At 37.8% G+C, this 26,143-nt stretch overlaps 1 protein-coding gene and 1 long non-coding RNA gene across 7 annotated transcripts in view; one reads left to right on the top strand and one right to left on the bottom strand.

The window, feature by feature from the left end:
• TBCK (TBC1 domain containing kinase) overlaps positions 1 to 16,855 on the top strand; it is a 114,446-nt gene extending 97,591 nt beyond the window's left edge. For 5 of the 6 annotated variants that reach the window (XM_026108633.2, XM_064510549.1, XM_026108623.2 and 2 more), the window contains 2 exons: positions 3,286 to 3,445; positions 16,190 to 16,855. In XM_026108633.2, the coding sequence (XP_025964418.2) occupies positions 3,286 to 3,445; positions 16,190 to 16,300 (271 nt within the window). In that variant the 3' untranslated portion in view covers positions 16,301 to 16,855. Of the gene's footprint in view, positions 1 to 3,285; positions 3,446 to 5,233; positions 5,444 to 16,189 lie in introns of all 6 variants that reach the window. The other variant, XR_010388912.1, reaches the window with a different exon arrangement.
• A 7,818-nt stretch (positions 16,856 to 24,673) lies between these two features.
• On the bottom strand, positions 24,674 to 25,723 carry LOC112988341 (uncharacterized). Its single transcript, XR_003260511.2, has 2 exons — positions 25,490 to 25,723; positions 24,674 to 24,908 (listed from the first exon to the last, which is right to left on the bottom strand). It is a non-coding gene; the product is annotated as an uncharacterized LOC112988341 (long non-coding RNA).
• Positions 25,724 to 26,143: the final 420 nt, after the last annotated feature.

The following is a 26,143-nucleotide window of genomic DNA, read 5'->3' as shown; positions in this document are numbered from 1 at the left end:
TGTATTAATTTCATGCAAGGTTTCCAATTAAGCAGAGATTCATGTGTCTGAATAGTTTGACTCTTCATTGTCTGGATTTCAATGGCTTCGTTTCTCCTGAAATTAGACTGTTGAAAATGTGGTCCTCTTTATTCAGAAAGCACTGTGTGTATGTGTGTGTGTGTGTGTGTGTGTGTGTGTATTTTTTTTTTTTTTTTTTAACTCCACTTTAAAAGAAAAGATTCTGGAATCAAAAGCTCCAAGCGATTATTGTTACTGTATAGAAAGCTTTGTACTACTGAGTTAAATAATGTTTTTATTTCTACATGCACTATTCTGTTGATAATTATTCAAGCTGCTTACTAGAAATCATCAAGGAGAATGCAGGAGGAGAGCAGGTAATATAAAATGCCTAGACTACAATCGTTGTACTGAAAGGCTCTTATCTGTGTACAGTAATGGATTTATTTATGTATCAGGATCAAAGGCAAGGTGTTTGCTCAAACGTATTTATAGCTTTCCTAATAGCTTGGTAATAGGTTCTGCTATACTATCCTACCATCTGCTATACTATCCTACTAATCCTAGTCTACTCTAGTGGAGTAGAATCAAAAGTTTCAGTTATTTGAAAATCGTTTGACTGCTATGAAATAAGGGGCTTTATGGGGCAGTCTCTCATACTACAAATTTTCATCAGACTTTCCCTTTGTAGCTCTTGAATGAGGAGACATGCTGGAGAGAAAAAGCCTCAAGAGCTCAAACAATGCATTGTAGTCACCGCTGCTGCTGTTTCTTTCTGGTTGGAGTTTATGGCAGAGTAAAGTATGGTTCCAAACAGAAAACAGCTACTTCTTTCTGCCTGTGACATATCTATAAATAATGGATGGATTTAAATCTTTCTGGTGTTAGGTAGGGAATGTCATTTTTGAGAAGTCAGTCTGATAGATAATAAACAGCTTGAATGAGTTATTCTAGATGTCAGTTGTAGGAGAACGTATTTTATATAGAAAATTATTAAACTGTCAGCTGTTCTGAATATGCATAGGAAACCATAGGAATAATATACTGTGTTCAGTGTTGTATTCATTCTTGCAGCAACTTAAAGCTATTGTCTCTGTGTTCATCACAAAGTATTGACAGACTGTTCAACAGGATCAGACAGTGTGTGTTGCTGTGGCGCGTATTTTTAAAAGTATGATTACTTCTTATGTTTTGTCATTTATCTTGCTCAACATCTGTGCCTTTCATGGTAGAGTTCACTCTTTCACTTTGTTTTCAGTGTGATTTTAAAAAAAAGCATTAGAGGACTTGCAGCAAGTATCAGATATACTTCATATTTCATATTAAGATGTATTTGAAAGCTGAGGCATTGTTTTGTAATGAAGCTCATATTGCAAGACTGAGAGCTAGTGACCCTTTTTGCCCTATAGACAGCTTTACAACAGAAGACTTTCTAATGAAAAGGTAATATACTCAAAGTAGTGTCTCTGGCAGTTACAAGCCAGCAGTTCTGTCTAAGCCTTATTTCATTAAGCACGTTAACAGAAATACTGGCAGCGTGCCATTCCTATTATGAAAGTTATAGCTAAGTACTTCATGGTCTCACTGTCTGTAGCACAAAATCTTTGCTTTTTTGTTGTATTAGTAGTGGAAAGGTTAAGGTGGTCACTTAAGATTAATGAGAATATGAATGACAAGAAATACAGTCTGGCTCTATCAAGTTGGGTATTAGTGTTGTTAGTATAAGTAAGTAAACGTATTTCTTCTTTTGGAAAGGATTACATCAAGGTGCTCTGAGCAGTTAAGCATCATCAGTGGTATGAGCATGATCAGCTGAGTTTATTGAAAGCATTGTTCAGTCTAAAAGACTATCATTTGAGAACCAACCATGGTTAGTAGCAATGAGAATGATGCAGCTATAAATCAGAGGGGTTGAGGACTAGTACAGATTAGTGAAGGAGGGGGTGTCATAATTTTCCCCTTCAAAGTAGAACTAAGCTAAAATGAAAGGTATGTTATCATCCTTGTTCTTTCGAACATTTATTTTTCCCACTATATAATAATGATCATGAAGCTGAAATCACAAAAAATGAATGCTAGTATTAACGTAAGTCAGTTAAATCTTACTTCTATTTAAGGCAGCTCCCGTTAATTGAATCCCAGAATCTACTAGCTTTCTACAAGTATAGTAATAAAGAATGACCGGATATTTGACATTGTATTTATTTATTTTTGCAGGAGTTTGCTGTTTCCTATCTCCTCAAAGCTATTAGTGTTTATTGTTGGGGAAGAGGAGCATTCCATGTTCGTGTGTCTATAAAAGTAGTTCAGAGGTTTTTTTAGGTCATGACACTTAATTCAAATTCAGAAAAAGCTAGGTAGTAGTGGTCCAACTTAATTTTTATTGAAGATATTTCATACAGATTTCATATTCAGTATTTTTTCATAAAATCTCATTGAATGATATTGGTTGAGAACAAAGCACAACTAACCATTTCTCAGGGTTGCTGGCGTTCATGTTAGCTTTTTGCTGTATGTTAGCCAATATGCTCTCACTATTAGTGGAGCTCCAGATAGGCATGCATGATGCTGTTTCATCTGAGGATATGAGTGCATCTGTGTTAGCATATAATCCCCATCTACTTCTGGTTCACATTGCGAGTACATGGACTTAATTCCTTTTGCATGAAACTCCATCTAGAACAGGTGCCCCAGCTGCTCATGGGTGTTCAGTTCCTGGGAGAGAGACTCAAGTTGGTTTGAAGTAAACCCCCCAGAAATACATGTAGTGAGGGTTTTGAGTCATCAGCACCAACTGTTTTGTTTTACAGATCTGTTCCTGTTGCGCCAGGCTACGTCCCTTTTAAAACTAGCAAATCTTCATTCTGTTGTTTTTTCTACATAGTAGCAGAAGTTGTTTTTGCCATATGTACTGAGGTTTGTCAAAATCCATTAGCACAAAAGACTAACACTGTTGTATCACATCAGCTCGGAGAAGGAGGCTTCTAAAAAGGGGATTGTTTAGATTTTTATGTACTTTAGCTGTAAATAACGAGGAGAAAAGAAAATAGAGACCAAGCCCACTGGACTATTTGAACTCCATCTACAGTTAAAAAAAAAAAAAAAAAAAAGATCTTCACTAGAATGTAGAAAGTTCCATCAGCTTTAGTAAAAGTGGGCCTCAGACTTAGTTGTCAGTATTGCAGTAATGTTTAGGAATAGTGTTCCCACTCAGCTACCCATTATAGCTGTGTGTATACCCCAAATGTGTATGCCTTTCAGATGCCCTTAACAGTCCTTCATAAGCTTTAACCGTGGCCACATTTCTGGCAGCATCAATGTTCCGTTTGGTTCAGCATTTACTGCAGAAGGCGATCTCGTCCAGTGCCCAGCTACTGCCATGCTCCAGAGCTTTAAAGGAAGAGTCGTGGTGATCGTAGGAAATGCAGTGAAGAACACAGCTGCTGTAAGTCTGTTGCTGTAATGTATAAGTTTATACTTGCGCATACATCACAGGTATTGAATCCAGACAGTAGTAGATAACTACTGCTGTCTGGATACTTCAGATGGTAATAGCATACAAAGACTTTGAGCATCACTACAGGATTAAAAAAGCTTTTTTTTTGTTTATGCTTTTAGACAAAAACCTATTTCTCTTGAAGTGGTAAATATCTGAGAAAATTGATCTTTTAGAATGAAATTATTTAACATGGCTTTTTTCAGCTTCAAAATACTTATTTGGGTGTGTTGTGAAAGTGATGTCAGCACTTCTAATGTGCATCAGTACATTTTCAAAAATGACATGGGTTTTACATTTACTCTCTGTAGCATTATGAAGCATATACAAGGTAAGTAGGGAAGGCGCAGGTTTGTTATGAAGTACAAAGAAAAGGTACAGTTCATATCTCTCCTAGTAAGAAACAGCATACTGCCTAATTTTTTACAGTCATTTAGCTCATCTAACTGCACTCAGACTTGCCTCTTCCTTTTCATATGTGAACACTCAATGTTGTTGTAAACTAGTAGAATAACGAGTAGAAGCATTTCTTTTTCCATTCTTCCTCTGAGGTGAAGGAAAGCTAAACTTTTTTAAGACATGCTCTTAGCTACAATATACCTTGGGTTCACCATAGTCTCTTAGGCCTGTTTACTCAAAGGGCAAGAACTGAAACCCTGATATGACTAAGAGGGCTGTGGACAATTAGATCTTCATGTGACAGCTGGCAGAAGCATCTGCTTGGTAGATGTGTTTAGTTTATACATGTAGGGAGTTGTAAGTAGCATGAGAAATTTCTTTCATTAACCCATGTTTCATCATTTAGAAAATTAACTTTTAATATGTGTCATGTCATTTAAACAATAGCCGTGAGGGCATAGAACAGACCACACAGCCATCTCAAATTGTTTCAGCAAGTGAGTATCTAAGTTTGTGCATTAGCTCTGGGTAGGCCCATTATAAGCATTTCAACATGAAATCAATCAATGTGAATAATCAAACTAGCTCACTAAATGCTGAATGCATAAATCCCTCATGAAAGGAACAAATGCAAAATGTATAAAATGCTAAGTGCCAAATGGGAATGATTTAATGGCCGCTTTAAGCATTTGATGGGGGGGGGGGGGTTATGCAGCAGCTTTCAACAATTACATTTTAAATCACTGAACATCTTAATTTATCTCAGTAAGAGCTTTACCATTCACTAAGCTCCTGGGAATGGGGACAGGGAAGAGAAAACACCATAGTATTCACTAATGAGTGTCTTTATGAGAGATGCCCCTCATGTTAGCAAGTCATTTTCCAGGAGTTTTCTTCCAGGACCAGTCAGAAATGTATCTGAAACAAAGGAACTGTATATGTATTATATCTAAAACAGAAGAAAGAAACAACCTAAAGCAAGTATCCACTGGAAGGAAGGGATAAAGGCTTTACAATAGGAGCTATGGGTTAAATCATAGCTAAGAAGAGGGTTTTCTCCCACAGTGCTGTGACACTTCTTATGCAAATATGAATTTGTCTTAGCTTTTACTGACATCTTGCACAGTAAATGAAACATTAATTTACTAAACTTAAAGCTTACAGTGTGCTTAGTAAATCCAAACACTTCAGCCACATAAGAGAGTGCTACCATATCCTCAAACCCAGCCCTTCTGCAACTGAGTGAGACGATGTTTTCTGGGTTTACCTGTAATTGTCAATACTATAGTTTTCCATAAAAAAAAGAAATGGTGCTTTGTCTATTGATTTGTCTTACAGTTCTTGAAAGTCTTACTGAAAAGTACAGAGTTAAATAGCAACAAAATGTTGGATTGACCAGTCTGGCCACAAATGAATTAAATACTGGAACCTAAATACTGGTGGGAACCACTACCTCTACCACACCCTTACAGTACATACAAAACCAACCTCGATCTCACTGTGTTGATAAGGCGTAGAACTCCTTTCTTTTGTGGATTGCTTTTTGAGGTAACTTCAGTTTTACTTTGTACAGCTGTGTGGAACTGTCTGTAGTTATCCATGAACTTAACCAATCCAAAAATTAGTAGGTTGAGGCTTGACAAAAACAATAGCTATTACTTTTTAAATTTCACTAAGTAATCTAGTTATATGAAAAATTGCAAAAGAGAATGTGTGGAAACAAAAACATTTTTTTGCAAAGAAATGTTATAAGATCTTCAATTTAAAATGTATCTTTTCTAAACAGTGATACATATTTCCATCTGAAAAGGGATTAGCAACAAATTTTTCATAAAGGCCAACTTTTAAGAAGTGTTGGCTGATATTTACTCAATTAAAAATATGGAAAAGATTGGTGCCTTTAGATGTTCTGTTTTAATTTATGCAGGACTGAGGGATGGAAGTGTGAAAAATGCTACTTGATTTATGTGGCCATTTTTATTTGGGTGGTTGAATGTTTCAATTGGATTTTGCATTAGTAGCCTGTTTGGCATCATTTGAAAAAAAGGGGGAGGGAGGAGGCAAGCAAAGTTGAGTGTACTGAACAGATTTGTAGAGAGGGTTTTTTTCCTCTCTTCACACTTCTTTAAATTGGAAAGAAAACACTGTCGAGAACTTCATGGGCAAGAGAGGGTAAAAAACATGAACAAAACCTCAAGAAAGCCCTGTTCCAGGAGGAGGCAAAGGAAGCCAGCAGTGCCGCAGACTTTAGTATTGCTCTGGTTCTAAGTGAACAGTTCCTTTGGACAGAATTTAAACAGGGTAATGCCACTTGTTAAGCCATATAATTTACTCACTATGAAAGTTAAATGAATAGATTTGCTGATGTATGAGTGCCTTACTGAATGTGCCATTAGCAGCATAATGGTATTGCAAAGAGGAATTTGCACTTGGCATCGTGTGGTGGTGCCTGGCTCGCACTTGTGTTCTGCAGAATATTCCTTCCTTTAGCCTGGTTCTAATTTTGTGCTGGTTTTTCCTCTCCTAGGGGATTCTGGGCATTTGTTAGCAGAGCAGTTACTTGTTTGTCTTGAAAACAGCAGGAAACAGTTATATGAAAGGCATTATGTTGGAGTTAATCAATCAGATTCTATTCTGATCTTTAACTTCTAAATTAAGTGGCAGCACCTCTCAAGTGAATTAAAATTCCTTTTCCCACATTCCACTGATACATGAGGAATTTTTAGATTATAGTATGGACAGTTGGGTGTATATTATAGTCAAATAGGCAGAGAGTGGCCAAGTGCAATTTCTTTTTTCTTAGATAGCAAATAGCATTTCAGTGCTCATTAAACGCTGCATCTCCTGATTTTGATCATTTTCAAAGTGTGAGACACAGTGAGTGCAAAGACAGATTATAATTTTGCATATGTAGCAAGGGGTTTGGTTTGGGTTTTCTGGAAGGGTGACATTTCTTCTTCATTTTCCCTCCCCTAATCAACTTTGAGGTGCTAAGTTGTTTCTGTTTCCAGTTCCAGCTTTTTGTCTGTATTACTGCAATGGCCTGAAATTAGAACAGGAGAAATAACTTAGCTAATATTAAATCATGCTCCAGCAACTTGGTTTTGACAATGACACACTTCTACTTGAGTGGTGTGGCTTGGATGAAACCTATTATCTTTTCAATTTCCCTCGCTATTTAATATACAAGTAATTTTATTTTCAGTTAAATGCTATAGCAGATTTAAAGTACACAGGACATTTTAGTCTGTCTAATAATTAGAAACTCAGTTCTTTCTTGCCTTGGAAAAACACAGTTAGATAACACTCTGGGAATGGCACAGTTTCAGTTTGGTAAGAAGGTTCATGAACTGTAAGCTTAAAAGAACTTCAAAGCTTAAAAGACCTACCTCTCTTTGTAGCAACATAGTACATTCAAAATTGCAATGTGCTAACTTCTGATTTTTTTTTTTTATCTAGATGAGTTATTGTTGCTATAAATCCATTGGCTAGACCATTTCTGCAAGTTACTGAGGCAAAGTAGTAATTCTCTCTTTGTCACAAAGCAGCTATTATATAAAATATATGAATTATCTCCAAAGCAAAGACAAGCAATCAGGGTTTTCCATGAGATCTTTTCAAGGCAAGTAGAAGAGGGCAAGTTCAACATTATTCTTGTGTAACATATTGCTAGCCTGAAAAAAAAATGTTTTTCTGTTTAAAAAAAAAAAAAAAAAAGGTAACATTTTCTGTAAATGTAGATGCTAATCCATTGACATAAACTGTTTTTGCTAAAAATGTGGGGTAAAGAAAGGAAAAACAGCAAACATTTGTTTTATGGTGCTGGCTGGTACAAAAGACCATTCTGTCAGATTTGGGGGTTTTTTTCCTTGTAACTTGAAAGTGAAGTGGGAAACACTGTTTAAAAAAATCTGGAGAATGTAAAACTGAAGTCACTTCTCCATCCATTTGTAGTCAGACTTTTAAAAGCTTAAAAAAATTATACAGTGGAATATATGCTCAAACCAACATTTAGGTAATGCACAATTTCCTGTGTTTGTATTCTTATTCCTAATTTTCTTGACCACTATCAAAATATGTTCAGATAATGATCCTTATTATATGAAGGCTGAGATTTCAAAAGAGACATAGGTAAGAGTGTCCAACTCCCACTGAATTTGTATGATTTTGTTGCCACATTCCATAGGCTTTTTAAAAAATCCTTCCCAGAGAAGCTAGTTCCTGCATGCCAATCTTGGTTTCTTATTATAAGTTTGTCTTAAAAAAAAACAAATGGATACAGACAAAGTTTCATCTGAAGATTAGGTTTTGCATAGAATGCTAAAGGGCAGATTTGCTCATGTTTTTAAAGACAGACACATTTAGAAGGGCCTAGTGAAACTCCAGAGACAGTAAATAGAAATTAGGCAGCTAACTTCTTGAGATGGTTCTGATATACGTCTTTTAGAGTCTACATTTCTGTGTAAATGTAGCTCTGCAGAAAACCGATTTAACAAGTGGGATGCAAACTGAAGAGATTTTTTCTTTGCAGGGATGGAGGGACTGCTTATGATTTCCACAAATGGCTCTCCTTCACTTATTTGTTTTTGTTAAGGCAGCAACTTTCACTCTAGATGCTGACTCAGAGCCTACTGGCATCGTCAAGCAACTTTCTGTCCTCTTTAAAGAGGAAGAGATTGAGCTTGTCTTTTGTTACTCAGCAACAGTTCTGCTGGTTGTACCCTTACCCCAGACATGGTAACATCTGTATTATTTCTAGCAGCATGTTTGCCTCAGTTGACAGAAAGATAGCCCAGTTGCAGTTGCCACAACATTGTTCTTCCACAAGATACACAGCCCAAGAAAGGCACCTGGGCTGGGATCCAGGAGTCATGCTATGCTTTTCTAATTCTGCTCCCATCAGTGGCTTTGGTTAGTTTGCAGTGAATACCTGAGGTACAACAAAGATGACCCAAATGTTCCCCCTTTGCAGCCAGATGAGAAAGAAGGCGGGAAAATGAAAGTTAGAAACTCAGGAGCAGAATTGGAATGTTCTTTTTCCACTTCTGAAGTAGGTGTTAAAGAAAATAGACCATTTCTAAAACTCCACGTAAGGTTCTGTTCTTTATTCTTTTGTGAGACCGACAGTTACAGTTATTGGAAATTTTAATTGATCAGCCTGTCTGCTTTACTGCCGAGTGATTTGGATGTTTCTGAGATGAGCAATTGTGGGGCCATCAGCTTTACCTATCAAAATACGTCAGTGACTTCCGGGAAATGCTGGCAGGCAGGGTCCCAACACCTCCCAGCCATCTGGGAGATGTGTAAGAACAGGAGAGATAAGAGATGCAGAGCCTGAATCCTGGAGTCACACTGTCAGGCTCCAGAGTTTCTTTCGGGCATGGCATTCTTGGCTGTGGTGATACTGTCTTTGTGGGCTCTGGCTGTGCCTGTGGGCATCTTTGTCCTTGCATGAGTTTGCGTGGATTAAGTCATATCCATACCACTCAGGGCTACTGCCTTATAACATAGAATTACCACTTTCTGGATATGTTTTGCAGCTCTGAGATATAGTGTTTCTTTTTTCCTGCTATTTCAGTTCAGGGAATCTGAAATAGTGATAACTAAAATAAAGATGATGAACTAATAAATATGAGTTATAGGTCCAGGAGAGTTGCAAGGTGTGAGGACGGCTAGAATGATATCGGAGATGATTGTGACATTTTGACTATCAGTATTGCTTGTCTGGGGCGGATGCTGCTTTGCTCTGCCCTAAATTTTGTCTGAGGCTGCTCTTGAAGAGAGCTGACTGTTTGCTGCAGGAGGAAACGTGTGCTGTACGAAGGGTCCAAGGACTTGGGTCCTAGAGTGCAAGAGGAAACAGGTCAAAGCTGGCAGTGTTGGCATGCCCTCAGTAATAGTTCAGAGCTGATGGTTTCTGGAGGGGTCAGCTATCTGCTTCCCAACCAGCAGTCTGTATGGTTATGAAAAGGGCCTCCAATTTGGGTAGCCTTAGTAAAAAGTATTGCAAAATGCAAAGCTGTGGAAGGGCCACTGAGCATTTCTTTGAACATTTTTCAGCAACTAGGACAGTCCTCAGACAATTTTGCAAAAAAAAGTCAACACTCTTCTAAAGATAAAATGGAAGAGAAGCAAGCAAAATTACTTCAGATGCTTTTGGGGAGGTAGGGGGGAATGGGAGGAAGATGGAATGTTTCAGAAAGACTCTTGCTTTCTTTTTTTATACTCAAGTCAACTGTGTTATGTTTCTTTAAAAAAAAAAATTCTGTTCATTAACAGCTCTTTTTATTTTCTGTTCAATCAAAAGTAAAATAAGTTTGCTTTCTGCATTTGTATTTCAGAATGGATTCAGCCATACTGGGTGCATTGGATGTGTTTTGATCAGTATAAATTAGTTGGGTTGCAAGAGCCAAATCTCTACAATTAAAATTCCATTTTTTCCAGCGCTCGCTTTCAGCTGTTGGGGTTTTTTTTGTTTGTTTGGGGTTTTTTTGTTTTTTTAAAATAATACTACATTTCTAAGGAAATTAAAAGTGCAGATGGTAAGAAGTTATTACTCAGGAAAATCTGAGTGTTCACTCATACTTTGTTCTCAGTAAAATGTATTCTGAACTCAACTATTAAATATCCATTTGTGTAGGCTTATTTTCAAATCTTTGCATATAGGTATTTTAAGTTACTTCTATATTTTTATACTGATGGAATGGAAAGTATTCCTTTCTGACCTGGTCTGTGTGTGAAAAGATATATTATATCTTTTCACAAAGTTGTGTTCCTTGTCTCTAGTACTTCATTTCAGTATATGCTAATACTGTAACTTTTAGCTAGGCAATGTTTTTGTTGATATGGGGACTTTAAGTGCCTGTCTTTCACCTTGGTGTTTGAGTGCCATTTCATTTATCTTAGATTTTTTTAATATAAGAAGTCTAAAAATACCCTTGATTTTTCAATGTGCTTTGTGACATACAGAAAGAGTTCTTAAAAAAACAAAACAAAACAAAAAACAAAAACAAACAATCAAAAAACCCTTCTAGACCGATCACCTCAACGGTGATTTGCTTTCAGAGTGGCTTACTCTTGGCCGAAATCATACAGCAAAAAAACCCACAGTCATACTACACAAACCTCTTGGGGATATGTTTACAAATGATGGGGGGGAACAACTTGCAACAATGGATCAGTACTGCAAAGTTTGGTGGAGACTTATCTTTTCCAGTTTCTAATGTACCTCTTTGTCTTCCAACTCTTTCAGTGTATGGTATTACATTAATACACTGATAACATCAATCATAGCAGTCTTTTTTGGTATTCTTGGTACAGTATGTTGTTATTCTTTAACTCCCAGCTTGTCCTTTAATTATTACCTGTCACAGGAATGTCTGTGAAAGTGAATAATGTGAACGTAGCAATCATTATGGCTAGCCTGAAGGGAGCTGGGAACAACGCAGCTCAAGCTGTGTTGTGCTCTTGGACTCTCTGCCATAGACAGTCTGAAAGCATGTTGTGCCTAGTGTAATACAGTCAGCATGCTCAAAAGCTGTGATTTTATTGCTTGGAGCAGGGTAGTATAAGCATATTTTGATAAATGCTCCATTGACAAATATCATTTTCCCTTTTCAACTGTGCAGATTATTACAGTTCTTGATACTTAAAGGAGCAGAACTGTCATGTCTGTCCATATAAAGAGTGACACCAATACAGGGCAAACTGTTGAATATTGGCCAGAATTTTGATATGAATTTGCTTTGGCTACGTCTGTCCTTTAGAAGCCTGACTTTGTAAGTATCTGAATGACACATTCTTAACCGAATGCTTTCAAAGGCAAATTACAATTTTCAGTCTCAGTTATGCTCACCAGGAAGGATTTTTTATGTGGAATTATTATATGCATTACTTAGCAGAGGAACAGCATTTCCAAAGCCTTCACCAAAGCCATGGCAAAGCAGTGGTTAAACAAGTCGTTCACATATTCATCCATTCATGCGTATTTGCTGTGAAAGTAGCAAGAGGAAATTAAATTTAAACTCTGAATGCTGATAAAAACACAGTAGCCTGACTTTCCTGGGATTACATTTTGAGGAAAGGCTACCAGAGGCAGGAAGGAAAAAGCTTAGTCTTCTAGCATTCTTCTTATGCTCTACCTCAGATAAACATAACACATTTCCCTGAAATAATGGGGAACAGCACCTTGCAGTATTGTTGTCTAAATGAAAACAGTAGCGTTACAGTGGTCTGTGATCCGTCTGGTGATATGAGGAAATAGATTTATCTCAAAAGTAATGTCCTTGATAAATTTGAGAAAGTATAATCATGTTATAAATGACTGAGGCTCATTTATGTGCAACATCACCCTGTATAATGGGAATTTAATTGTGCACTACTTTTACACGTTTCAATATATCTCTTTAAAATGTAGGTGTTTTACAGGTTACTAAAGATGTAACCTATTTGCCTATCTCCTCACCACATCAAATACTGTCTTCAGAGCACCTCTGTAAATTAGCTTATTTAGCAAATTTATAATTAAGTATTCAGGTGCCTGGTTGTAGGCTTCCAGTTTGACACTTCCGGATAGCATTTATAAGGGAAATACAGCCCATGTGTGAAGTCCAAGGTGCCAGTTTCTGCTGCAGAAGCTCAGTGGTATTGTTCAGCACAAAACCTTGGGCATTTTTTAATGCTTGAAACTTTGCTCATTTTGGATCACTGTTTCTTCCAACTTTTAAGGAAACATTAGATAAGAGGAAAAATTAATTCTTTAAATTTAACTTACTGATATTTGAACATAAATGATGGTTATGTTAGGGCAGGGGAAGAAGGGGAAAATGTCCATGTAACTATTTCAGATAGTCCTTCCTATCTTGTCCCTCCAGCAGTGCACGTGCCAGAAATAACCCTTTCATCTGTTTTGAAAAAGCTAAGCTTCATACAGTATATTTTGGCAGGGAAAGGTACCAGGTGGTGCTGGAATATTTCAGAAATGTGATGCAAGCACACATTTCACACACACAGCACACACAGCAGGCACAAGCTCCTGTTCTCATCTGTGACTGACAGATGTAGAAGAAAGCAGCACAAACATATACTAGACCAGAACTATAAAAAGTCAAAGCTTTAAGAAGAGTATAATAGTAAGATGAATTCTTCTGAATCTGTTCTTTACCAAAAGTTACTTTTTCCCCTTTCAGTGACATAATACAGAAAACTGGATGGTAATACTAGGAATGTCTTTAATCAGATCAAATCCTGTTACTGTAAGAGTTAAACCTTGACTCTTTTCTTCTGTGCAGCCAGATTGTATTTCAAAGGCAGATGTATTTGCAAAGTTCTTGGAGGCTGGGATTTGGAGTTTGATAGCTCTCAGCTCATGAGGATGTGTAGGCCTCTGGCTCCCAGCTACCTCCCACAGTAGTGAGGTACCAAAGGTAGCGCTTTCCCTGCTCACTGGATTCTCCCTGGATAGATATTCAGACACAATTTTTTGAACTGCAGTTGCTGCCTTTCTTGGACAGCTGCAGACAGTTCTGTGACAACTGGAAAAAAAAGCAGTTCATAGCATTGTGTATAGCTTTGTCACATGCTCTTGTGCTTTCTACCTGCCATTTACTAACAGCCACAGGTTCTTCAGCGCTTGCTTTGAGGATGGCTTATGAGAAAGGCAGCAAGAGATTCCTCAGCGTAAGGTTACAAAGGAGCCTCTTGTCACATACAGTAAAGAAAATCTATTTCCAGCCATACCTTGGTTATTAAAGCAATTCTAAAATACAGTGGGACAGAGAACTTAGTGTCTGAACCCTAAATACAAAGCAATTGTTTGATGCATATTTTCTTTTCAGATAAGATGGACTAGTAGTTATATTAAGGCTAGGGCATTCAAAAACTTGGAGCAGAGTTTACAGTTTATTGTCAAAATTGTAAAACTATCAGTAGACAGAGAGCAGAATCTCTCTACCGGCACAGGGGACATTGTGCTCAGCAAATAATGTACTGCTTCCTGTCAGTCTGAACACTTGTCATTTTTCATTTCTGCCCAGCTGTGAGCAATGTTGGATGGTGTCCGAGGTAGAACATTATCCATTAGTCACAGGTGGAGACGGCTGTAAAGTGACAGATATGTACATATAAAGTAGAAATGTGAGGTAGGAGTATTTCACTAGGAATATATACTTTTTTTTAGCTGAGAATATGCACAGCTGAGCACTCTTTTTGTTTCCGTTGTTCCAGTGTATACTGTATGTTTATGGACTGTGATTAGAGCGAGAGGTAGTCAGACTCCTCTAGTGATAGCTGAGTGCGTATTACACCACCTCTGCATCGGACAGCCTCTAGAACATTATCCATTAGTCACAGGTGGAGACGGCTGTAAAGTGACAGATATGTACATATAAAGTAGAAATGTGAGGTAGGAGTATTTCACTAGGAATATATACTTTTTTTTAGCTGAGAATATGCACAGCTGAGCACTCTTTTTGTTTCCGTTGTTCCAGTGTATACTGTATGTTTATGGACTGTGATTAGAGCGAGAGGTAGTCAGACTCCTCTAGTGATAGCTGAGTGCGTATTACACCACCTCTGCATCGGACAGCCTCTACAAAAGCATGGCATTTAGGTCTGTTGTGCAAACTGGCATCCCCATGCAGTGTAACTTTGCTGTTTTGAGTATGGAAGGGATTCCCTGTGATCCTTTGAATCCTTCACTGACTGACCCAAAATAATGGAGGAAGAGATGGTCAAACTTACTTTTGATCCTAGGCAAGTACCTGAAACAGGCAGACAGGACAGCCAAAATGTCCTGACTGATCAGTTGTGACCTCTTATTCTGTTTTAACCTCTTATTTGGCCTCAACAGGTCCTCAGTGGCCACAGATCATGTACTAGTTGCTCACTCCCTTTTCAAATCCATCCTGAAACATTGGGAAAGGAATGCAATAACTCTGACATACAGACGTACAGAAATTAATTCCATGTGTATATAAAAAATACCTTCATTGTGAAACAAAAGTTCTGGCTACGGAAGACATTTAAAACGTTGCTACTGTGAACTTTTGCCTGTCTCTGATAAAGAAACTATTTCAATATTTGTATTTGATCAGGTGGTAATGTAGTACATCTTGTTCTGCCTTAGTATCTGTTACACTATTGCGGATAATAATAAGGAATGTAAGCAAAAAAAACAAAAAAAAAACCCAAAATCCATGTATTAGATATGGAGGGGGGCTTACTGCTGTTCTTAAGTTGGTAATTTAGTTGTTTGTGCAGAATTGCTTATTTGTACATCATACTTACATGGGGTTCTGGAAAAGTATCACAAAACATTTTAAAGGGTCAAAAAGGGAAGTATGAATGTTTTACAGCTTTCCTGTTAGGCCGTTTGGAACCACTTGCCTGCTTTACAAATGATAGTAATTTGCCAACCAAGTATAAATCAACAATCTGACAGACTGGGATGACAGTGCAGTTTTTCTTACAGCTATTGGAAATTATAAATTGAAACTTGCAGTTTCTGTCTGAATCACCCATTTTAGTGGCTTCATCTTTGGCATATTACAGTCAGTATTTAGAAAGTAAGTTTGAGATGTGATATACAAAATACTGTTTCTTTGTAGGCCTCATCAGTGTAGCAGTTTTTCATGAAGCTGAGTGTTAAGTTAGGTGTTAAGTTGCTACATGGAGACTGAAACCCTGTGTTTGGTTTATGGGATGAATTAACTGGGGAGAGAGGCTTTAAAGGATTTTTGTGCGCGCTATGTAATCTGCGTACGGGCAGATTAAAACAAAAGAGAAGGCAAGACAGTGCAGAGACTAGAGCCCAAATTCAGATCTGGTGTCTGTGAAATAAAGTCATGTCAGACACATTTGACAGGTAAGAGAATGCCTGTACTGTGCAACTGTGGTGCTTGCACATTTGGGAACCTGCAGAAAACAGCTGGGAGTTAGATTATCCCAGAGAAAAATAACTGCTATTTCACACTGTTTGAGAGGGGTTCCAGTGAGTACTCTGAGATCAAATAATCATGTTAGCATGAGGTAACATTAGGTAAAAACCTGGCAAAACAGAGATAAACAAGGTTCAAAGTTATCAGTGTGACACTTTCATGACAAATTCATTCCAGTTGTTATAACGTACAGGCCTGGGTTTCTGTATTGGGCTAGGTTAAAAAAAAAAAAAAAAAAAAAAAAGTTGTTCTGAGGCCTGATAAGTTTTTCTTTTGTTTAACTTTGTTTTCTTACCATAAAAAATTATTTTGATTTAAGGACTATATATGCAATGTGCTAATGATACATCTGTTTCAGTTTGCAGCTCATCTAGTGAAAAACAAATACCCACGGGTCTGCATCCTAGATGGAGGAATAAACAAGATCAAGCCAACTGGTCTCCTCACCGTTCCTTCTCCACAAATATAAGTGACTGTAAATGATCAGCACAGTGTGTCTAAACAGGGAAGCTTTTCAGTACAGTGTGAATATCATGAACCCAAAGGCATTATGACATCTCCACTATACAAGCTATCCAGCTGATCAGTGTCTTGCCCTGCAGATCTAGAGCAAGGAGTTTTGTGTTTATTCTTTGATACAGAACTTCAGTGGAAACAGATGAAAAATTTGAAGCTTCAGATCTTCTAAGAAACTTCTTTCAGCAGTGATGAAGTGTGCAACTGGTTGAGCAAGTTTGCACACGCAAAGTCAGAGTAACTCGTCTGACATATCTTAGAAATATTTCTGCAGAACAAAATAAGCTGACACTTGATGGCTCTAAGCTGCACTATATAAATTATTTTTTCAAAATGTTTTACTGTGAATATCGAGAGTAACAAGCTGAAACTGTATCCTGTGTATCAAACAACGAAAAAGTGTGTTCTCTAATATTTTAAAGAATAATTGTTGTATCGTGTGACCTACTTTGTTTTTGAGAAAGCATTTTTGGTCTGGATTGGAAATAAAGATGTGTCCTAGATTAGATTTCACTGTAAGAGCTGCTGATGAGTCAATCCAAACAGTATCATTTGCTGGAGAAGAGAAGAAGGCCGCCTTGTGTGAATTTAACATCCTATTTCCTGAAACACAGCAAAGCCAACAATTTCTGAAACAATTACCTGTACCAGAGACTTAGACTTTGACAACGCTTTGGGTTATGACGAAAGATTAGTTATTCCAGAAATAGTGCCTATCCATGTTAGAAGTTCATGCTTTAAAAAGGAACAATGCAATTTTAATTTCCATATGGAAACAGTCTAGAATAATCGCTTCTGTAGGAGTTTACTCCCTAATAGGAGGTAGAACACTCTATTTGGTTCACTTCACTGTTCTTTCTGCTGGTGGTGTTGATTTTTGAATGCCTGTTTCTTAAACCTGAGCCCTAAAACCAAGAGATCAAGACAGCAATCCTATTTTAAACCATCTAGATGCAAGTGCTGTAGTTGAGTGAAAGCAGGTTCCATAAAGGGCCTAAGGTGACGGTCCACTAGCAGATGTGGAAATTACTTTGCAATCAGAAGCCAAGAGCATTGAAAGCACAAAAGAAGCAGGAATTGGGGGGGTCTCTGTTGCCAGGGAGCTAAGAATAAAATTGATTCAGACAAATAACACCTTTCAGGAGATGTAGAAAAACACCTAATTTCTCCCCCTCAGAATTCTGGGCTGACCTTGCTAGCATGTCAAATCCATTATTCTAAAAATAGTTTTTAAAAAAGGGCTAGGAAAAGAAAAAGATCTATGTCTTCATGAACGTCACTTGAAAATAGTACCTTTAATTCAAGAAGAGTTTCGAAAATATGAGACTGACAGTAGGCTCTGAAATTAAATGTCCTGATGGGAATTTGGAAGGATTCATTTTGGTCAGAGGGGGAGAAGAAACTTAGAGGTTTATCTTTCTAGATTTTTAAAGTTAAGAAAACAGTGGCATGGCATGAGGCTTAATAATCACTGAAGTGTGGGATATAAACAGTGTGCTTTTTATTAGAGCCTATGAGAAGGCCAGAAATTTTTATTCTGAATCTTCAAAATCTAATCTCTAGCACAATGTGATATCTGCAGGGAGCTTTAGTGGTTTTGATAACCCAATTGGAAAAGTATGACAAAGAAGAGACTATGGAGGGCACCCTTTAGCTCCCTTTTCCCAACCCAACTCTGATCTGTCTAAAGTGTGAAATTACAATGCTGTATCAATGTGATAATGTCTATGGGCTTTCTTTGGTCTAAGGTAAACATAGTTTACTGAAGCTGTCACGAAGTTTTCAAGTCTTTAAGAATCTAAGATGTCTGTCAGATTGACTGCATAGGAAGCAAAAGGTAGGGAGAGATGGTAGGATTCCTCAGTTAGCAGTGGGATTCTGCAAAGGTACTTGCTGAGGCCAGTGCTACTCAGCTGACTCCAGAAATGACCTGGTAAGGGAGAGAAGCAGTGAGGTGACAAGCTTGCTGATAATACAAAATCATCCACAATGATCCAACTCTTGCCTGACTGTGCGGAAAATGAGAAGGATCTTGCGGTGCTCGGTGACAGTGATTCATTATGAGTGAACATGCATGGGATCCTGGAGAACAACATTTTTAACCGTGCTCAACAGTGAATTCATTGATAAATAAAGCATCATCTCAGTTGTTTAATAGCAGCCAGAAAGATATGCAGGATCCTAGTGGTTGTAATGAAAAAAATGAACAAAACAAGTTGTTATGCCATCATGGAAATAACCTGTATGATCTGTTTTGAATGCAGCACAGACCTTTTGTAGTACCAAAAAAGATGCACAGGATTAGAATGAATACAAAACTGGGTCTGTAGAAGAAGATACTACAGTAAAACTTTTCAGCTTGGCAAATGAGGCAACTAAAATCGAACAACAGAGAGGTCTCTAAAATCATGAGTAACCAAAAAATGAAAACTAGGGACATGCTCAGTATTTCTTGCAGTACAAGAAGTAGTGGCCATCTGTTGATGTTACCACATAAAGATTTAGCACCAAAACCAGAAATTACCTTTTCCCAGAAGTACAACCTTAAAGTGTGGAATTTGTTGCTACGAGAGGCCAAAAGTACAAAAATAATCAAAAAGAAGGATTAGAGAGCTTTATGGAAGAGCTGTCCTTGGCTGTTAACCACAGTGGTTGAAACACAGTTTTCAGCTCAGGAAATACGTGATCTGTTGACTAAGGGAGGCTGGGAGAATACACCAGAGAAAGATCTCGCTCTACTTCAACTATCCTCTCAAGCATCTGACTTTTGTAAGTGGAGATGGGCTACACCCGGTGCAGCAGTTCTGGTGATGTTGCATGTTTAATCTCAGCTCAGTGTTTCCTTCTGCTTTGTACAGGTGCTTAGAAAAGGACGGTAAGCACAGAGAATGGAATGCATTTGCGAAAACAGGATTTTGTGTACCCAGCTAATCATTCCTTTGGTACTCAAGGGTAGGAAGTTTTCTGTATGCCTTACAGATACATTAATTTTTAGAAGGAGAAGTCAAGTTATCTTTTGAGGGAAAAATATCTAATACTTAATAGGCTCACTGATTTCTTTTTGACTCATACAACTGTTTTTTAATATTTAAATATTGAAGGTCTATAGATTTCAGTTCCATTGCAGTTTGGTCTTTGCTTTTAATGTAGCTGAGTAAAATTTAAAGCCTATGTATCCCATTTGTGTATGGATTTATTTTTGACAGAGGACTTAGAGCTGCCATTAAATAAGAGTTTACATTATGAAGTAACTTTTAAATGTATTTTCCAGGAGAAATCATGAGCAACGATGTATGTAAAAGCAGGAAATGTGAAGAACTGCTAAACAACATCAATTTTTCCCATGTAAATACAAGGATTTTTTTATATGTCCTTATCTCTCTAGATAGTTCTGTAGCTAACAGCTGGGTCTGACTGCAAGTTGCTGATATACTACTACTTGCTACTTCAGTCAGCATTTTTGAAACTGTGCCTATAAATAGTACTATGTCTGGGTTCAGTTATGTAGGACAAGCACTTGGTCTCAAAAGTAGATTTTAATCTTATCTTCTCATCCTTAGGGAAAATTCTTGCATTTTGTGGTAACTTCTTATTGCAGAATATATTTTATTTTTCTGGTGTTTGCCCAGTTTAAAAAGAGAGCATCAAATGTGTTTGCTCTGTTATTCCACCAATTCTGGCATTGCTGTAGTGCCAAAGCAGTTGTCTGTTTTCATAGAGCTCTTGAAAGATTTCTGAAGCCCAGCTTTTGCCTAGCGCATACATTTCCAGCATCATCACTTGTATAGCTATGCTGTGGTCATTTTTGGTTTTAGACTGCAACTGGATACCGTAAAGATCTATTAGGAGAAAAAAATTACCATTCTTCCATGTTCACATCTTCTACTCCCAGCAGAAAAACGTCCCAAACAAATATTTCCCACTGTTTGGCCTGGCAAATGCAGTCTCTCCCAGTCTGTTTTTTCCTTCCATTTTAAAAAGATACCACATCTGCTCCAGCCACCTGTGCCTATAGCTTCCTGACAGTACAGCCAGATTCCCCACAGGGTACCCAGATGGACATCCAAGGAGAACAGAGCACACGTTTTACACCTGCTTTTGGCCGTCACATTTCTGTTGATCGTTGCAGACCATTGCACAATTGCTGTTTAACTAGAGTATCCTTAGTTAGATCGAACATAGTCCTTTGAGAATTTTTATTGTGCTTTGCTTCTAAGGTTTTCTCTTGTGCAAGTAGGTACTTGACCTATTTTTCAAGTGACCACTATCTGTCCTTATCCTAGAAGTCTCTTCTAGCCTCGATCTGTAAGGAACCTTCCTTCCTGCAGCCATCTGTCTCTCTTTTTCATCCTTATTTCTCTAAGTCTAAGTCATCGGTAGCGATTTTAACCTCCCAGCTGAGGATGGGAACAATTCACCTTATGTAGCAGAAAGGAGGGAAAATGTGGTGTTTATCTCTCTTTAGCTTTCCCTAACCCAATTTATTTCACATCCTTCTGGTTTGTTATTTTAAAAATATAGCATGATTTGTCCCTTTTGATTTATATTCTCCCCTCTAGCAGTCTAGGGTATTTGGTGGACAGTCTTCCCAATATTTCTGAAACACAAACGGTAACCATAGCAGCTAGACCAAGGTGGGTATGTATTCTTTCACTTAGGTGATTTCTTTTTCTGATCTCCTGGATAATCTCTAGAAGTGTGAAGGGCTAAATAATTCGTTAGAGGGGGTGGGGGATTAAATTGCAACAACAACCTTTCCGTGTGCATTTTCCAGGCTTTAATCTGTCATGAGGCTGACTTTAAGTTCGTTCCAGTACAGGTGACCTTCTAGCAAAAGATTGTATCAACAAGCTAACTGACAAGACCAGTACACTTCAATTCATTGCCTGCCTTCCATGCCTTAGGACAATTTGTGCAGACTTAGTGAAGTGGTGCAGTGTTTATTCTATGACCTTCTGGATATCAGTAAGTATTTATCCAGCTATGGATCCGCTAATCCTTCCTTATGAGTGTTGCTTTTCATATGAGGACTCTCCTTTTCCCACCTTTCCTGTCTCCCTGGAAAAGTAGAGGCTGCTCTATGAGCAGCTGTGATCATAGAGAGAGAGGTATAGTACAGTCAGTTTATCTAGAGTTCCCTTGCTGTTCTGGTCAGGTAAGAAAGATGCTTATTGGAGTATCTCTAAGCAGGACTGCAGAGCTACTTATCACATGACTGAAGAAATAAAAGCTCTTTAGCAACTGCATCATTCAGAGAGGTATTGTGAGCGCCTGTTAGTTTTTCTGGTTTAAAACACTCTTCCTGTTTGCAAGGCATGATGAATGTTGTCCAGAATATCAATTCTGGTATATTTAATTTACATTTTCAATTTGGGTAGCTTCTTCAGTTAAGATAAAACTTCAGTATTATTTTATTATCTTTCACAGTGTTCGTGTTTTGTTACTAGGAGGTCTGGGAATTGTGTGGGAATAAGTACGGCCTCTTAATATCCCATATCTTACTATATTTTCTTTGCTGATGAGTCAGACTTGCATCTTCTTCTGTCCTTTACCAAGTGGGAAACTTAACTACTCTTATCAGTGTTATGTTGCTATTTTTGACTCCTTCTCCTGGGCCCAGTTTGCAAGGGTTGACCGAATGATCTGTTCGTCCTCACAAAAGAGTATTTCTTTCCACGTAGTGATACTTGACTGAGCTAAAATCACATTTGTATATTTGACTAGCAAAAAAATAGGTTTTCTTTTTTCTTTCAATCCTAAGCTATAATGGAAGTATTGTCATTCTTTTTGATTTGCAGCCTGGGTTGAGAGTTGATGCCAGAACTTAGGTTCTGTTGGGAAATTAGTATATCTTTAAGTTTGGCTTCAAGTTTGCTGCTGGTGGTGCCATTTTAAGAATAGCACCAACATATCCGTTAGATCACTGAGTCTGCATTCTGTTAATTTAGGTTGACAAACTTGTCTCATACTATCATAATCATGTTGCTGAACATAATTTAATATTGCAGTATGGCTGTCTTATTATATCAGCATTAAATAAATGAATGTTATGTAGAGTTTAAAGAGTCTAGTCAACAAAATAGGTTCAGTAAAGTATTATTACCACTGAATCAATTTATAAATAATACATTGCTTGTAAAGCTTTCTCCCAAAATACGTTTAACCATAATGAAAATCCCTGTTCACAGATTTACCTGTGGTAGTGGTCTCGCATATGACAGCAGAGCGACCATAGTACAGGCACTGTTGTAATTCATATATTTTATTTCCCCACTGATAGTCCTTCAGTGTTTTAGGAGCTATACTCTGTAATATACAGACACTACATTAGATTTCAGACACAGGAATCTGTGCGAAAGAACAGATAGAGTAGAGCAGCTCAGAAATCAATGTGGTAATTGTTATATTCAATGGGAACAACCTACACAAAAGTTGAAGATCACTGTTCTAATTAATATTTGCTAACTGAAGCATTATTAAATTTGTTTTCTTTTGTCTGTCTGTGATATCTGACATGACATTGTTTTGAAGAGTCATGGCATCTGGTGGTATCAGCTCTTTCTATCAGAGCTGGCCAAATGAATGAAGTCCTATTAATACAGGGCAGGTACATGGAATAATCTAGTTTTTTAAGGGATCCAGTGATTATAGGAATAGCTGGAGTTATCAGGCTTTTATTGCCTGCCTTGCTACAAGCTTTTGATGTGTGGTGTGATCTGGGTGTCTCAGTTCTCCTCACTAATATGAGGCTAATAATGATTCCTAATTTTATACCACGTGGAAAAGAGAAATTCAGTGAGTAGTGTGATCAATTTAAATGTGACAGTGTGAGGACAATGCAGGTGCTTGGAATAAATATTTCCTTCCTAAGAAAAATGTTTCCTTGGGATGCCAAGGACACATGACAACGCCAGTTCTCCATCACTTATTTTGTAAATACTTCTTTTCCTAGTAAGTACTACTAATGAATGAAGTTAAGCCTTCCTGCAAACAATTCAATTCAAAACATCCATCAGGAGTATATAGTATCACGGATGAAGAAGGCCAAGTATTACAAAGCTTATTGCCGAGCTACATCCGCCAATCACGTTAATAGTGTATGTGAAAACCTTAGTGAACATTCTTGTGCGGATAGGCAATAAAAGAAAAAAGATGTATTTTCATTGACTATAATATTTAGATTTTTCTTTAATCTTGATCAAGATTTGTACCTCCTGTAAAAATAACACAATACCAGGATTTACAACCCTAGAATACCAGCAATAAAAGCCTCCCTTACAAGGCAGAGGTCAGAAGCATAATAAAAAAAGTGTATTTTTTTTTCAATTCTTTCTTTTCTCTCAGCAATTCAAGTGAGTTTGTGTTGTGTGCAGGAAAGCTATGTGTACAAGATGAGAAGCAGATCAGTTTGCATAGCTTTTTCATGTCCTGCTGTGGCTGTTAAGGGATGAGAGCTTTGCCTGCCTCAGCAGTGGTGAAATGCCCAATTCTTTCTGCTGACAGTTCTCTCTCAGATTCTCAGTGTAGAAATACATGCATTGAGGCCTGCATGAAGGTACAGCCAGGGGTCTAATCTCACTGGCATGTTTATATGCTATGTAAGATATCAAAAGCTAAGAAGTGTGAAGCATTTCTTTTAGGATGGATCTCTTTTTCTGTCCCATTCTTCTTTTCTCTACTTCAAATCTCTATTAAAAGGACTTGATAAGAAACAAATCATGGTGTTAACAGAGATAAATCTAGACCAGAGCTTTGGAATTGAATGTCACGGCATCGATCTTGTGATATTTAGCCTTTCCGAGCAGTCATCATTTTAAATAAATTAGCCTGTGATATGCTGCAATTCTTCTGTTTTCCATAGTTTCAGACTGCCAGCGTTCTTATACAAATTGAATACATTCATCCTCTGGGTATTCCTGACATGTTCCAACAGCTGTTGAAAGACAGGTTTTTATCCGTAATCTTTTTTTTTTCACTTGGCATTATCTCAGCAAGCTGACTCAAAACAAGTCAGAGCTATACTTTTTTCAGTCATATCCATAGAGAGAATGTTATGCTGTTTGGGAGGTTAGTGCATAATGCTGGCACCAGTGAACACAGAAGTGGCATAATCAATCTTATCTTCTGCTATGTAATTATAGTTATTACTTTAAAAATCTTGTGTGTTTCTGGAAGCTCAGAAACATACTGTTAGTGAGCACACAATATTCAGCTTCCACAAAAGGGTTAACTTTCTGGCCATTATGTCAATTAATTTGATTTGCTTCGGCTCAGTTCAGTAAATACAAATTTTCTCAAACCCTTTGAAATTTGAATGAGCCAGAGGGCACTTTAAATCTTTATTTCAAATAAAGCTGTTCTTACAAGTAATGCCCTTTCTCCAGTCCCAAAGAAATAGGTGACATTCAGACGTAGGATGTTAGAGAGGAACTTGCAGGATCTGCAAGAGAATTACGTGCCCTCAGTGCAGGACCAGTTCAGACCTCTGTAGCTGCCACTCTTCAGCAACAGTGACCCTCCAACTCCAAACCTGGAAAAGATGCCTTAGTTACAGCAGGTACCTGGGAGAATGAACATGGAGAGTTTAGTTTAGCATAGTTTACTGCCATACAGTTAACAAACAGCTTTCTTTAAACTGACAAAGCTGTTAGAAGCTGAGGTCTTTTTGGAAGATCCTCTGAACTATCTATAATAGCTAGAAGGGATTGAAATACGAAGAATTCTTTTTTGGCAATATTTGTAATAGACATGTAGCACTTAACATTTATTATATCCATGAATCTGAGTTCCTTGCAAAAATAGGTAACTCCTCTTGCCATTTGTGCAGAGACAAATTGCACCATCAAAAGTTGCAGTGACTTTGGAAGGGGAAACCAGAATTAGAGCTCAGTGCTGTTGTAATTTATCTTTGCTCAGTTGTTCAAACTTCTCACTTTTGAAATGTCTTGTGCCTCTTGGTACTCTGTATGCATATAGATTTGCTATACATTTCTTCTTATGGTCCCTTAGGTAAACCAGTGTTTGCCCAGGCTGCTTCTGTCTCTTTCACCCTGTCTGATACTGATTTTACTGTGTATTTTACAGGCCCACTCTCCCTCCAGGATTTAACTGAAATTTTCAAAGGCCCTTCCCTTCCACTCACCTTCCCTCCTGGAAACACGTGTCAGGTTTTCTTTCTTGGAAGAGTTTTTTAATGCACCTGTTGTCTCCTGCTCCTGGAAGTTGCTTGTTCCTTATTAGCAGATGCCCAAAGCCACTGATGTTAGGATCCTGGTCTTATACTGAAATGAGATTGCTGCTATGCAAGCGAGAAGGGGGAGAGAAGTGGAAAATTCCTCTCAGTGCCTCCCTTGGAAAGGCAGCCCTCTCATAATGAATCACCAAGAAAAGTCTTCCTGATGATGGATGGGGACCAATGGGGGTGGCAGGAGAGAGCTGAAGTCAACAGGGAGTTATTCTCTAATTACTCTTTCTTGACAGGGTAGAATAACTGACACTTAGAGCTGTACTTCAAACTGTTGCCTCATGCTCACTGCTTGTTACAAGAGCACCAACATCCCTTGTGGACTGTGGCTGCTCTTGGGTTATCAGATCCTGAGACAGTGGCATGAACTGTCACCTTCCATTGTGGCAATGACAAGGTGGCTGCTTTCTTTTTCTTTTTTTGCTTTTTTTTTGCTTTTTTTTTTTTTTTTTGCTTTTTTTTTTTTTGGTGAAGTACAGGAAAAAAATCAGGGAGTTAAAAAAGTCAAGCCACTCTACCGTGTGCTACACATAGAATTTGTGCAATGAACAA

The sequence above is a fragment of the Dromaius novaehollandiae genome, chromosome 4, assembly GCF_036370855.1.
Source record: "Dromaius novaehollandiae isolate bDroNov1 chromosome 4, bDroNov1.hap1, whole genome shotgun sequence".
Classification (NCBI taxonomy): domain Eukaryota; kingdom Metazoa; phylum Chordata; class Aves; order Casuariiformes; family Dromaiidae; genus Dromaius; species Dromaius novaehollandiae.
This window is presented reverse-complemented; position numbering and strand designations above follow the sequence as displayed.